Below are 15,725 nucleotides of genomic sequence, written 5' to 3'. Positions count from 1 at the left end.
TATTTGATTACATTAAATTAAAAATATTTGGAAAAAAAGATACCGTGAACACAAGATAAATGAGTCACGGCCTAAGGATAGTTATTTACACTATCTACAACACTTAAAGGATTCAAATCTTTTTATGTAACAAGATAGGATTCCTCTTCTCCCCCCAGATTAAAATACAGTTAGATGCTATTTTTTCACTCAGCAGAAAAGGTGAAATAATTTGATAGTGTAAAGGATATAAAAATCTGAAATACTACCCAATGTATGGCCCATTTATACTTATCTTATACTGTGTGTGGCATTTTGTGACCCATGAAGCCCATAATGTAAATGTCATTTTGGAAAGGATGTTCCTCCTAGAAAGACAAATAGGAAAGGCAGCCCCCTCCTCACTCCTACGTAAGAAAAGAATGAAAATTAAGTTGCAGAAGACAGGTAAAATCCTAGGTTTTTCTATTTCAGGGAAAATCCTGCAGAAACCTTCAGAGGGGATTGTGTAGAAATATCCAACACTCTATGATAGTAGCATTTGTATGGCAGAGTGAGGCAGAGACAACTAGATAAATGGGCCTGAAGTGATGCTACTGGCTCCTCGTATCTTAAAAGTCACATTCAGAGCTTGCATAACTTTGCAAGTGTTTGTGAAGGTCAAAGGGTTTCAAAGAGGGCCAGAGGAAGGCAGAGAATAGGTGAGGACTTTAAGGCTAGAAAAGACAGCCAGGACCATGTTTCTAACAGATGCGTTACCGGCATATTGTCCAATATGGGCCATACGTAAACAGTGACACTTCAGTTTGTAAGGGTCCATAAAGCAGATCAGGCCAGGTACTCTACTATAGAGGTAAAAGATCCAGAGGATGCCACATAGATTTGCGGTCCCCATTTCTCTCCATCATAAGAGAGCTCATTAATTTCCATCCCCCTCCATATCATCTTGAAGAGTCCAAGAAGGAAAGATGTCTCAAAGATTGACTCATTCAGAAGAACCTGAATAAATCACTGGATTAGATTTACATTAATTTTGTTCAGCCCAGTAGTATAGAGTTTGGAGGAAAATTAGTTTCAGGAAATAAAGAAGCTATATTTGTTTTTTACATGAGAGTAGTATAATATATTATTGGGAAGGATGTAGAAAAATGCATGTGTTGTTAGTGGCACAATAAGCTGATCTACACTTTTTGAAGGTTACCATAATAGCAATCAAAACTAAGCTATGAATATCTTATCAGATACCATTTTTATCTCTAGGAATTTATTTACATTAGTATACATACCATATAAGTAAATATATGCATACTCTCGTGGGTAATAGCAAAAAACTGGAAATCTCTTAAATGTACAATGATAGAGAACTAATTAATTAATTATAGTACTCCTTTGCAATAGAATATTAAACAACCTTGTAAAAGGCAGGAGCATATCTCTATGTGGGAAGAAGTCTAATAGATATTATCAGGTGAATAAAGCAAGTTATAGAATAGAAAGTTCAAATAATTTTTTTCTTTGACAGTATAACTGGTGGGTTTACTGTAGAGAGAAAGGGAACTTTCCCTTTTCCACACTTCCGATTATCTTTATAGTTCATAATTCTCTTTATTTAAATTTAATTTACATTTAAATCTGAGGATAAATAATTTTCATAACATTTTCTTACCTCGTCACCCACTGTCCCACCCACAATGCCTCTTTCCATCTTTTTAGAAATCAAATAGCAAGGGCAAATTTGCAAGGCAAACTCTTACGCTTTATTTCCAGCGTGACCAGAAGTTTAATCCCCAGGGCCACTGCAACATTTGAGCTGAGACATGAAGCCACCTTCCTGGTGAGGGTTATTTCTCCAAAGTTTTGAGCAACGGAATTAAATGGGAAGAAACTGGCAAAATATATCAGGCTTCCAGCAGAAGCAGCCAAACGGGCTGCAAATAAGAAGGAAATTATAAGGTCAGTTTAAACAATATGTGAAATAATGAATTATAAATACTTTATTTAGTGTATAAATAAAATATACTAAAGGAAAAGAACGCAAGCTCTATGAGGGAAGAGAATTGATCTTTTTCACTCTCATATCATCAGTGTTTGGAACACAGCATGCACTCAGTTAATATGTGTTGAATAAATTAATATATAGGATATTTACCACATACGATAAATATTTACAGTCATTTAAACAAAGAATGACTCATACATATGTTACAGAAAATTATTTTCTCCTTTCTAAAATTTATTTATTCATGATCACTTAGCTTGAGAAATTATAAATGTACACCATCAGTAATAACATAAATTGAATATATTAGTGTTTCCAGGCAGTTTGAGGTTATGGGTAGACTAGAAAGCCCTGAATAAAGTTTTTAATGCATGCTTCCAATCTAGATCATGATACTCCAAAGAAAGAATAGTTGAATAAATAGTTAATTGTGGAGAGTTGAATGTGGTTAGGTCCATAAATATGATATCCAGTAAGTCAGAAAAAGACTTTTTGTCAAGATTGTTATTAAGACAGGAGATCGAGACAGTGGAGTAAGAGGATGTGGAGCTCACCTCCCTCCAAGAACACAGCAAAATACACGTGAAATAATTCTCACTGAAAACTAACTGCAAACTGGCAGAAGGACTACTGTAAAGTCAAGGCAATAAGTAAGGTAACACACATAATTAGATACGATGAGAAGAAAAACTATCAGGTCAGAACCTGTGTCCCTAGGAGGGGACTCAGAGGTAAAGGAAGATTGCACAGACACCTGCCCTGGGGGCTGAGCAGGTTGAGCCACAGACTGGGCATCCCAGCCCAGAGGTCCTGTGTGGAGGAGACAAGCCCTGTGGCTGGACGGAGAACTGCTGGGACAGAGAAAAAGGCTGGAGAAGCCTCGACTCCCCTCGTGAGGAGCTTGCAGATGCTGGCTTGCCCCAAGCGAGGCAGAGAAAAGTCTGCCCTGGTAGCTGCTGGCTTTCCCGCAACTGCCTCACTGCATGCCCCAGCTCAAGCCATGCACGTACTCTGGCCACACTCATACCATGCCACAGGGCAGCACTAGAGCCAGAACAGCCATGACAGGGGAAAAGATGTGGCTGTGGGCCAACGCTTACAAAGGCAAAGCACTGGACCTCTTTTAGATGCAAGAGACCCACTTGCTTCAGCAAACCCCTCCTTTGAGGCAAAGGTCCTGGTGTGGGGAGAAGCAGAAAGACACAATTAAAGGGAACAGCGCCATTAGCAGAGAATTATTTCTACAAAACCATTAATAGACCAATCTGGGGTTATCTGGTTACACATATTTTCCTTGTGTGGGCTTTCACAGAGAATCAATTTCCCTTTGTCTTTATGCATGTGGTATAGAGTCTTGTCACATGCTAAGTGCAAAGAAGACATGCAGAATAAATGAATAAATGAATGAATAAACATCTCCATCCCTTGATCTGCTTTTAGAAGTGATTTGCAATCAAATTCTGTAGGAAGCATTGTTTAATTTATTCTAAAGTTCTAGCTGATAACAATCTTATTTTATAGTCTCTTTTTATATATGTATTGGGCCACATTAAATTTCAATGCACCCTCTAACTCTGTCAAATCATTTCATTTGCAATTCATCTTCTATGTTAAAATGCAAGCCGAGATTATACACGAAATGGCTGGAAGGAACTCCCAAATATGATCCTATTCTGGTCCATTAAACAGTAATTCTGTTAGAGGAGAAGTCTTAGACTCACCTTTACTGAAGAATGTGCTAATCATAAAGGCAAAGAATATCGAAGCAATGGCATAACACGTAAGAAAGAAAAAGATGAAACTAAAGTCACTGTAGCGGAAGAGTGGCTCACGGATAATCTACAATAAAAAAGTATATCATGTAAAGTACACAGTAAGCAGAATCATATGAGCACAAAGGAAGACAGAGAAAATAATGGCCCTAATGAAACCGATTGCCGCCCAGTGACTGAAACTCAGTGAGATGGAAAGTTAACTAAATAACTTATTTCTTACAGAAAGATTTACATTTTTCTCAGAGATTTGGCAGCTTCTGAGTTTCCACGGTGGAGACAATAAAAGCCGTTTGTCATCCTCTGGCAACCAGACACCCATCAGTTCACACTGATTACCTTTTCCTTCTCATAGGATAGCTGCAGCAGGTGCAATCAGCTAGAACTAAGATGCCCGCTATGACAGTCATTAATGATATACACCTGTTAAGCCCTTGAAATGTAGCTAGTGTGACTGAGGAGCTGAATTTTTGCTTTCATTTAATTTTAGTTATTTTTAACTTAAATTAGTTATTTTAAATTTAAATTAAACTTTCTAATTTAAATACAGTGTCAAATACAGATCATGTCTTTCTAATGAAAATATAGCACATAAATTTAGATGTGCTGTATATATAAAACACACAGTGGAGTTTCAAGTACTTGGTACAGAAAAGAATGTAAAATATCTGTTTTTAAATTGGCTGCATATTGGAATAATATATTGGGTTAAATTAAATATATTATTAAAATAATCTCACCTGTTATTTTTACTTCTTAAAATTTCTAATAGCTACTAAATATTTAATATTACATATGTGACTCATATTTCTATTGGACAGCATGGAACTAAACACTTGCCTTAGAGAAGAATAACATACATATTAAGGCAATAATAAAGATATGAAAAACAAAGAATGTGAAGAAATAGGCAGCCCAGAGCATCCAGTTTCTAATTCCAATTGTGAGCTGGTACTCCTGTAAGACATTCAATACAAATGAAATATTACATGTATCAGTGATTCATAATATTTTCACATACATTTTTCTAATTAAATTCTTGTAAAACCCTATATAAATGGATAATTATCATCTTCATTTTCTGAATGTGAAAAATCATGGCTCAAGACAGTCAAGTGTGCTGATCAAAATTATGGCATTAGTATGGGCAGCAATGACATTAAAATTTTTTCCCCCCGAGTTCAGAGATCTTTTAAAAATACTATACATCGTATTGGACCAAAATGCAAAACATTTCAAAGTAAACTTTGAAATATTGAGATTAAGGTCTCTTTTCCATTGTACTTTACTTCCAGGGATATTACAGATATGTGTCTATATTATTTTTTTAAAAATTCAATTGTAAGTTAGAAGTCAGCTGTACTTCTTACGACTGCTCCTCATAGGCAGTGTGTCTCTCCCTGACCTCTGCTTAAGATTTGTTGTCTTTGTCTTTGGTTTCCAGCAGTTTAAGTATAATGTCTAGGTGTGTGTATGGATGGGTATGTGTGTGTGTGGTATTCATCCTGCTTGTGGTCTCTGAGCTTCTTGGATCTACGGTTTGATGTCTAGCATTAGCTCTAGAAAATTCTCTTTCATTATTTCTTTAGCTTTATTTTCTCATCTCCTTTTTGGGATTCCAATTATATACATCTTTTTTTACCATTTGATATCATCCTATACCTTTTGGATGCTTATTCTAGATTTTTACATTTTGTTTTTCTCTTCGCATTTCAGTTTGTATAATTTCAACTGTCTTTTATTCAATTCTTTGATTCTTTTCTCATCAAGTCTATCAATGATCCTGTCAAAGGAATTCTACATTTTTGTTAGCATGTTTTTTATTTCTCATAATTTCATTTGACTCCTTATAGCTTAGATCTCTCTGCATTACCTATCTGAACTTGCATGTTATCTACTGTGCAGAAAAGAGTTAACACAGAAGGCCTGAGCCTACTATTCTTAAGAAGGAATGTTTGCAAAATTGGTCTTTGGCTGGTATATGGGAACTTGGTGGGTAAATTGTTCCCTATACTGATATAAATCATTCTCTAAATGGTAAGTGTTGATGACTGTGCCTAAACTGTTTGTAGAAATATTATGGTTCATGCCAGATACCTGCTTTCCAGGAGTTTGGGATTTGGGTAAATGCCAGGCAAAGGGTACCTATACAACCAGCCTGCCAATGAAAACCTTGTGTGCTGTCTTCCAATGGATTTCCTTGGTCAGGAACATCACAAACATGTTGTTGGATTCTCACTGCTGAGGCAAGAAGGTGCTCTGTGTGACCTCTTGTGGGGTTACTTGAAGAAGCCTACAGGTTAATTCCTCCAAGCTTTGCCTATGTCATTTTCTCTTATGACCTAGCTATGTATCCTTACGTACCATTATAATAAATCCTAGCTATGAGCATATCTATATGCTGAGTCCCATAAATCCTTACAGCGAATTTTAGAAAACATGGGTGGTCTTAAGGATCCTGGACACATATACCTTTCCTTTTGGAGCCTTAAATTATTAATCTTAGCAATTTTTAATTCATTCTCTGATATTTCCATCATCTGTGTCTTATGTGAGTCTGATTCTGATGATTAATTTGCCTCTTTGGACTGTGTTTTTCCTTAAGTTTTTGGTGTGCCTTATAATTTTTTGTTATCGAGGGCAGTAGATATCAAGGTAAACAGGCCTACAGTGTGAGGATTTATATTAACCTAGCCAGGAGTTGAGTTGTGTTTGAAAGTCATTGATATTTTAGGTATCAGAGATACCAAAAGTGACCTTTTATTGTCCCCCTCCTTGCCCTCCGGTTTTATTTTTCTGCTGCTCCTCAGAGAGAGTTTGCTTCTGAATATCTGCCAATTTGTATAATTGATAGGTGGCATCAGTATTCACTCTTCATGCTCTGTAGCTGTTGCTCCTGGGATGTAATTTGCTGTTATGAGATGTAACAACTACCCACCAATGCTGAATATGCAGAAATAACACAACTCTCCAAACAACAGAGCTCTACAGGCCAAAAAAAAAAAAACCCTCTACAGAAACTTTATCAGAAAATAACTGGGATTACCTTCAATCTGTTTTCTTTTTCCCATACAATGGATCGCACGATGGAAAGTACAGTTGGAGAGAACATGAGTATAAATATCAAAGGGAGGTAAGAACCAGTGAGCCAAAGCAATCCGTCATGAGGATAAGCTGGGTATGGAAATCTCTGTACAAAGATGCTGATACCATCAAACAGCTTCTGTCTAGCATTGCTGTCATGGTACAGCATGATGGCCTTATCTAAGGCATGCTGTACAGCCAGGAACCCTTCTCTTATGTACCCTATATGATAAAACAAACATTGTCAAATAAAGCATACTAATGAATGGCTCAGACACAAAATGAACAAGGTAATTCAAATCAGTCATAGCTTGTAACACACAGAACTTAGAGTTACTGCTGTATCAAGGCCAGCTGAACATAGTTACTCTGAAAACCTATAATAGTTTTGACACAGAATTAAGAGCTACTTCTTCAGATGAATCTGATTCACATCGTCCCCAAATTAAATATATTTAATGAAAGTTTCAGGTAGGCTTACTAAATACAATTCATAATTGAAAAAATGCAGATTTAATAAATATTAGCAAGATGAAGACTTGGGAATGTAACAAATGAAGCTGAGAATGACAGATTTGTTATAGTGAGTAATACAGCACTGGCCCCCAAGGAAAAACGTTTCACTGAAACCATGTCATCCATAAAACTAAAAGGCAGCTTAGGATTGGATTTGCTTTTCTTGCATACACACCACATTTTCTTTATCCATTCATCTGCTGAGGGACACTTGGGTGGCTTCCATATCTTGGCTATAATAATAATGTTGCTATGAACACTGGGGTGCACATATCTTTTCCAATTAGTGCTTTCCTTTTTTCCAGATACATACCCAGCAAAAGGATTGCTGGATCACATGGCAGTTTCATTTTTAGTGTTTTGAGGAGTCTCCACAGTTTTCCATAGGGGCTGCATCAATGTACATTCCCACCAACACTGCACAATGTGGTTCCTGTTTCTCCCCATCCTTGCCGACATTTGTTATTTGTAGGCTTTCTGATGATAGTCATTCTGAGGTGATAGCTTGTTGCTTTGAATTGCACTTCTCTGAATAATTAGTAATGCTGAGCTTCTTTTCATGTGTCTGTTGGCCATCTGGATGTCTTCTTTGGGAAAAATAATCTAGGCTTTCTGCCTACTTTTTGATTGGGCTAATTTTTTTGATGCTGAGTTGTAAAAGTTGCTTATACATTCTGGATATTAACCCCGTTTGTCACATCATTCACAAAACTTTTTTTCTTATTCTGTACATTGTCTTCTCATTTTGTTGATGGTTTCCTTTGCTGTGCAAAAGGTTTTATGCTAAATTAGGTCCCAGTTTTTAATTTTTGCTTTAATTTCTTTTGCCTTAGGAAACAGATTAAAAAATTTTTGCTACAATTTATGTCAGAGTGTCCTGTCTGTTATCTACTAGGTGTTTTATGGTTTCCTGTCTTACATGTAGGTCTTTAATCCATTCTGAGTTTTTCTTTTTTGTATATGGTATGAAGAAATGTTCTCAATTTCATTCATTTACATGTGGCTGTCCAGTTTTCCCAGCACCATTTATTGAAGAGGCTGTCTTTTCTCCATAGTATATTCTTGCCTCCTTTGATTAAATAACTATAAGTGCATGGGCTTATTTCTGGGCTCTCACTCTGTTCCATTGATTTATATGTCCATCTTTGTGCAAGTACCATTCTGTTTTGATTACTGTAGCTTTGTAGTATAGTCTGAAGTCAGGGTGTATACCTCCAGCTTTGTTCTTTTCTCTCAAGATTGCTTTGTCAATTCAGGGTCTTTTGTGGTTCCATATAAATTTTAGTATTTTTTGTTCTAATTCTGTGAATAATGTCATGGGTATTTTGATAGAGATTGTATTAAATCTGTAGATTCTGCTTTGGGTAGTATGGCCTCTTAACAACATTAATTTTTCTGATCTGAGAACATTGGACATCTTTCCTTTTCTTTGTTGCACCTTTAATCTCCCTCATCTATGTTTTACAGTTTTTATAGAGTTTTTACAGAAACTCTTTTCTGTGGCAGGATTGTTATTTTCAAGTTTTAAGATATCAAAAAAGTTATTTTGTGGTGATAAAACCGAAATATCAAGCCTAGTTTCCAATTCCTCCTTTGATTCATGTAATATAGGTCTTAATTTTCTACTCACTTCCCTGCCAATCCTTAGTCTTTGTACCCCTGTCTTCTTTTGTTTACTCCTTAATTTGAATGTTACCAAGCATGTAGTCCTTCATCCTCACTTCTCTTTATAATATTTTCCACAAATAATATGGTATTAAGGAAATGTAAATGTAAAATCCAGGCATAAGGCAAAGAAGTCATTCTTTGAAATATCTTGATCAATTACATAAATTGTGAAATATAGGTCACAGTCTTCTTCGTTCAGCAATAGCACAAAACAAAAATTCTGTGTTCAGATATAAACAAATACCAAAGACATCTTATGAATGTCATCACTTGAAGAGATGTATCCACTTCTATATCTTACCAGTTTTCTATCCATGCTAAATATTGCTATGCCTCTGTCTCTCATAACTCCCAGGAGAAATTTCATACTCCTTCACTTTTACACATTAGGTCTGTTTGTCTCTTAGTCTCATCTCTAATAACCTCCCACATTACCCTCTATTCTAGCTACAAAAAGGAAACAAACAAAAGGCCATGTAGTTCCCTGAATGTGGCATCCTGTCATGCATGTGTTTATGATCTTACTTCCACTGTGTGGAATAATCCTCACCCATCTCTATCCAGCTAATTCATATAGGCACCTGCAGATTCTGCTTCAATTATTTCTCAACAGACTTCCTAAAGATTATTTTCAATGATTGTCTATTAGGTTCATCTATTCTCTTACTGGTCATGCTGTTTCCAATTTTTTTTGCTAATGCTAGAGTGTGTATAGCTTTTTTGTTCTACTAAATATTTGCCACACTAAATCACAACTACATAAAGATAAATATATTGGTGTAATAATTAAAAGAGGATAAAGCATAATACATATATAAGTATACATATATTCTATATATATGTTAGGTGTGTGATACTGAAAAGTAGTTTTAGGAAAATATAATTATTTAAAAAATTACAAGTTAAAATAAGCTGAATTATATATATATCCATATATATGTATAAGTGTATGTGTGTATACATATATGCAACTGTGATAAGAAAATGAGTATACTTAGTGATCTGCTCACCAGGGCTTCCTCCATCATTATGATCTGGGTTCCTGGGTCCCGGAAAGGGATGATTAGGAAAAAGGAAGGATGTTTTCCAGCCTATTGTGTCTGGCCACAAGATAGTCCTCTGTATCCTAATAAAACGCAGATGATATTTTACCTAGAAGTAGCAATAGTAAAGAAATTATATTTAATACCAAACAAAACTGAAAAGAAAATAGAAATAAAGGAAAGTCCAGATGGGAAATCATGTGACTTGAAAGATGAGATCCATCTGATGTCAAAGTGATTCTGACTGCCTGAAAATGACAGTAACTCTAAGCACAACAAATACATTCCAATCTTATTTACATTTTAAGTCCTCTCAAAATGCAGACAGTTCACAAAAACAAGATAAACATACGGCCCATAAATACATAAAAAAGCTTCTCAGTGTCACACAATAAAATAAAGGCAAATTAAAGCTACAGAGATATCCTCCCTATCACACTGGAAAAGTCAAAGTTTAACAACACATTCTGCTGGCAAGGCAGCAGACAAACAGGCACTTTCATAGACTGACTGTGGATGCAAAATGGAATAACTATAATGGAGAATCTGGCAATGTTTCACAAAACTACATATGCATTTATTGTTTGATTCAGCAATCCTACTTTCAGGAGCAGATTTGGAATACATACCTCAAAGAATATGAAAAACACATAACGCACAAGTTTGCTGAAACATTATTGATGGTGGAAATACAGCAAATTTCGATTGCTCATACACAGGAGGCTGCATAAACTAGGGTATCTGTACACAAGACAGAGCTTCATATCTGGTTCAAGGTACTGTCAGAAAAGACACATCCTGCTAGATAACTTAAAGATAAGAGGACTCTTAAGGTATCGGATAGTGACAGCAGGAAGCAGCCACTGGCCCTAGGACTAAGGGAACAAAAGCAAGAGTTTGGAATTATTAACAGTTATAAACGTAAATGAGACATCTGTGCAGCTGAAAAAAATCAAACCTTTGAGGACAGGGCACAAGTCAGCTAGTACTCCGTCTCACCGCTTGAAAGAAGGGAGTTTTGGACCAGGACCTGGACATCTGAGATGGAGTTCCAGTTGCCTGGTGCTGATTATCTTTGAGAAGGTGGATTTAGGCTGATTTTTAAAAGCGTTGGACAATTTGCAAACTTTATTTGGCTGCTGCTACAGGAAGAAAGTGCTACGGCCAAAAAAAAAAAAAAAAAGGCGGGGGGGAGGGTGTTGCTGGGATATTCACTGGCAACTACAAGCAGACAGAAAGCCAATAGGAAAGCTCAAGTTCCGTCTTCCCCCAGGCTTGCCCCTGTCTGCCTTTATTAGCAGAGCCCTACAAAAAATTGGCTGAAAAAGCAGAAATGTAGCTACAGCATCAAAGAGTAAAGTATAAAAGAATGGATTTATGGTTCAAAGAGAAACAAACTTGGTGACTAAAAAGAATACTATCTTTTGCATAAAAAAGGCAAAATGGGATATGCATATGTAATTTATACTATGCATCCATATAAGTTTAAATGTATATATCTATATAAACCCATATATATTTACTATCTATATACTTTATATTTATCTATCAATATATTTAATTTTTGGATGCACTGCAAAGAAAAAGACTTCAGTACATGTCCACGAAATAAATAGTTCAGCATTTACTAGAATTCAGTATTTGTTTTCAGTGCTTATTTGAGGTAAAATTTACATAGAATAAAATGTACAAATCTTAACTGTGTATTTCCTTAACTATCCATGAGTTTTAACAAATGTGTAGTTGTTGTAACCCAAACTAGTATCAAGATTAAACATCATATCAATACAACAGAGCTCATTAATTCTCTGGTTGATGGATACCTGGCTGTTTCCAATTTTTGGATATTATGAGTAAAGCTGCTAAGAACATTCCTGTAAAACTCTTGTGTGTGTGTATAAAAACATCGTTTATTTTTTCTTTAGGGTAAATTCATTAAAGTGCAACTGATGGATCATAGGGTAGGTGTATGTTTAGTTTTATCTGAACAAATGGCAGATCTTTCTCTAACCTGACCATACTATTTTATAGCCCCACCAACCGTAGCTTCCCATGATTACCAGCACGTGATACTGTCTGACTATAATTTTAGCCTTTCTAGATAAGCAGGAAGCAGTATCTCACTGTGGTTTACATTTGTATTTTCTTGATGTCTACTGACTTGCACACTTTTTTACATCTTCACTGGCCACTTGTGTGCCTCCTTTGGAGGACTGCCTATTTAAATCTTTGAAATTCGGCTACTTGTCTTTTTATTATTAAGTTATAGGACTTTTAAAAATGTCTGAGATACTAGCACATTGTCAGATATAGACAGACCTAGAGATATTGTGGGTTTGATTCCAGACCACCACAATAAAGTGAGTATTGCAATAAAGCGAGTCACATGAATTTTTTTGGTTTCCCAGTACACATGATAGTTATGTTTACAATATATTGTAATCTATTAAGTGTGTAATAGTATTATGTCAAAAATGTACATACATTAATTTAAAAAGATACTTTATTGCTAAAAAATGTTAACCACCATCTGAGCCTTCGGCGACCACCATCTGAGCCTTCACTGAGCTGTAATCTTTTGCCAGTGGAGGGACTTGCCTCCTTGATGCTGGCTGCTGACTGATCAGGGTGGTGGTTACTGAAGGTTGGGGTGGCTGTGGCACAATTTCTTAAAATAAGACAGCAAGTCTGTCACACTGATTTGACCGTTCCTTTCATAAGCAATTTCTCTGCAGCATGCATTGCTGTTTGATAGTGTTTTACCCAGAGAACTTCTTTCAAAATTGGACTCAATCCTCACAAACCTGCCACCATTTAACACCTAAGTTTATGTCATCCTAAATCCTTTGTTGTCATTTCAACAATCTTTACAGCATCTTCACCAGGAACAGATTCAATCTCAAAAAAACTCCTTTCTTTTGTTCATCTGTATGAAGCAACTCTTTATCCATGAAACTTTTATCATGAGATGCACTAACTGAGTCACATCTTCAAGCTCTACTTCTACTTCTAGTTCTCCTGCTATGTCTACCATATCTACAGTGAACTCCTCCACTGAAGTCTTGAGTCCCTCAAAGTCATCCATGAGGGTTGGAATCAACTTCTTCCAAAGTCCTGTTAATGCTGATATTTCAGCCTCTTCCCATGAATCATGCATGTTCTTAGTGGCATCTAGATTGCTGAATCCTTTCCAGGCTTTCAATTTACTTTTCCCAGATCCATCAGAAGAATTACCACTTATGGTAGCTATAGCCTTTAGAAATACATTTCTTAAATAATAAAACTTGAAAGTCAAAATTACTCCTTGATCCACAGGCTGGAAAATGGATGTTGTGTTAGCAGACATGAAAGCAACATTAATCTTTAACTCTACATCTCCATCAGAGCTCACCAGTGACCAAATGCTTTGTCAATGAGCAGTAATACTTTGAAAACATTTTTTTTCTGAGCACTAGGTCTGAACAGTGGGCTCAAAATATTCAGTAAACCATGTTGTAAATAGGTGTGCTGTCATGCAGGTTTTGTTGTTCCACTTACGGAAAACAAGATCAGTAGATTTAGCATAATTCTTAAAGGCTCTCCCCGCCAAAAAACGTTCTTCAAGGCTCTAGGATTTTTGGAATAGTATGTGAGCTTTGGCTTCAACTTAACGTCATCAGCTGCATTAGCCCCTAACAGCAGAGTCGGCCTGTCCGTTGAAGCTTTGAAGCCAGGCGTTGACTTCTCTCCAGCTATAGAAGTCCTAGATGGCATCTTCTTCTAATATAAGGCTTTTCATCCAGATCAAAAATCTGCTTTTGAGTGTAGCTTACCTTTGTTAATTATCTTAGCTGGATCTTCTGGATTACTTGCTGCAGCTTCTACATCAGCACTTGCTGTTTCACCTTGCACTTTTATATTATGGAGATGACTTCTTTCCTTAAACCTCATGAACCGACCTCTGCTAGCCTCAACCTTTACTTCTGCAGCTTCCTCATCTCTCAGCCTTCACAGAATTGAAGAGAGTTAGGACTTTGGTCTGGATTAGGCTTTGGCTTAAGGGAATGTTGTGGCTGGTTTGTTATTCTATGCAGACCACTAAAACTTTCTCCATATCAGCAACAAGGCAGTTTCACTTTCTTATCACTAGAGTGTTCACTGGAGCAGCACTTCTAATTTCCTTCAAAAACTTTTCCTCTGCATTCACAACTTGGGTCCCTGCTTGGAGCAAGAGGCCTAGCTTTTGGTCTGTCTTTGTTTTTGACATGTCTTCCTCACTTATCTTAATCATCTCTAGCTTTTAATTTAACGTGAGAGATGTGTGACCCTTTCTTTCATTTGAACACTTAGAGGCCCACTGGAGGGTTATTAATTGGGCTAATTTTGATATTGTTTTGCCTCAAGGAACAGGGTGGCCTGAGGGAGGGTAAGAGACTGGGTAACCAACACTTGTTGGTTTCTCTATTTTTGTTGGTAATCATCCTAATCAATATGAGGTAGAATCTCATTATAGTTTTGATATATATTTCCTGAATGATTATTGGTGTTGAGTATCCTTTCATGTGCTTATGGAACAATCATATATCTCCTTTGGAGAAGTAACTATTTAAATTCTTTCCCTATTTTTGAATTAGATTGTTTGTTTTTGTGTTGACTTTTAGGAGTTTTGTATATATTCTGGATATTAATTCCCTATCAGATACATGATTGGCAAATATTTTCTCCTATTCTGTGTGTTGTCTTTTTACTCTTTGGATAGTGTCTTTTGATGCACAAAAGTTTTTAATTTTCATCAAGTCCAATTTGTTTTTTGTTTGTTTGTTTCCTGTGCCTTTGGTGCCTCATCAAAAAAAAAAATCACTACCAAATTCAAAGCTATTAAGATTTTGTCTTATGTTTTCATGTTAAATTCCTCCAACTTAATTTAAGGGTTTTATAGTCTTAGGTCTTACACTTAGGTCTTTGATCCATTTTGAGTCCATTTCTACCTATACTATTAGACATAGTTCCAAATTCCTTTTTAGTATGTGGATATCCAGTTTTCCTAATTCCATTTGTTGTAAAGACCGTCCTTTACACAATGAATGAATGGTCCTGGCATCCTTGCTGAAAAGCATTTGGCCAAATGATGTTGATTTCTGGCCTCTCTATTCTCTTCCATTAGTGTATATGTCTGTCTTTATGCCAAAACCATACTGTTTTGATTACTGCTGCTTTATAGTAAATTTTGAAATGCGGAAGTGAGTCTACCATTTCTGGTTTTTTTTTTCCAAAATTGTTTCAGCTATTCAGGGTCACTTGAGATATAATATGAATGTTAGGATGGGTTTTTCTATTTCTGAAAAAACATTGTTGGGAATTTTATAGATATTGGATTGAAATCTGAACTGCTCTGTATAGTACTAACATTTTAACAATATTAGTCTCCCAATCCATGAAAATGGGATGTGTTTCCATTTATTTATGTTTTTCAAAATTTCTTTCAGCAAAGTGTTGTAGTTTTCATTGTACAAGTCTTTCACCTACTTAGTTATTTCCTAAGTATTTTATCCACTTTGATGCTAGTGTAAATAACTTGTTTTGGTAATTTTCTTTTCAGATTATTCTTTGTTTAAGTATAGAAGTGCAATTGATTTTTGAGTATTGATTTTGTATCCTGCTACTTTTTAAAATTCATTTAGTAGC

General features: G+C 35.9%; 1 protein-coding gene across 1 annotated transcript in view; it reads right to left on the bottom strand.

Moving 5' to 3' along the window:
* The window catches only part of LOC102531605 (phospholipid-transporting ATPase ABCA3-like), a 107,779-nt gene that overhangs the window by 74,813 nt on the left and 17,241 nt on the right, over positions 1-15,725 (bottom strand). The window contains exons 5-9 of the mRNA XM_072942768.1: positions 10,029-10,170; positions 6,797-7,056; positions 4,591-4,707; positions 3,700-3,817; positions 1,734-1,907 (exon numbers count right to left, since the gene is read on the bottom strand). Coding sequence (XP_072798869.1) covers positions 1,734-1,907; positions 3,700-3,817; positions 4,591-4,707; positions 6,797-7,056; positions 10,029-10,170 — 811 coding nt within the window. The remainder of the gene's footprint in view (positions 1-1,733; positions 1,908-3,699; positions 3,818-4,590; positions 4,708-6,796; positions 7,057-10,028; positions 10,171-15,725) is intronic.

The sequence above is a fragment of the Vicugna pacos genome, chromosome 18, assembly GCF_048564905.1.
Source record: "Vicugna pacos chromosome 18, VicPac4, whole genome shotgun sequence".
NCBI classification, from domain to species: Eukaryota; Metazoa; Chordata; class Mammalia; order Artiodactyla; family Camelidae; genus Vicugna; species Vicugna pacos.
This window is presented reverse-complemented; position numbering and strand designations above follow the sequence as displayed.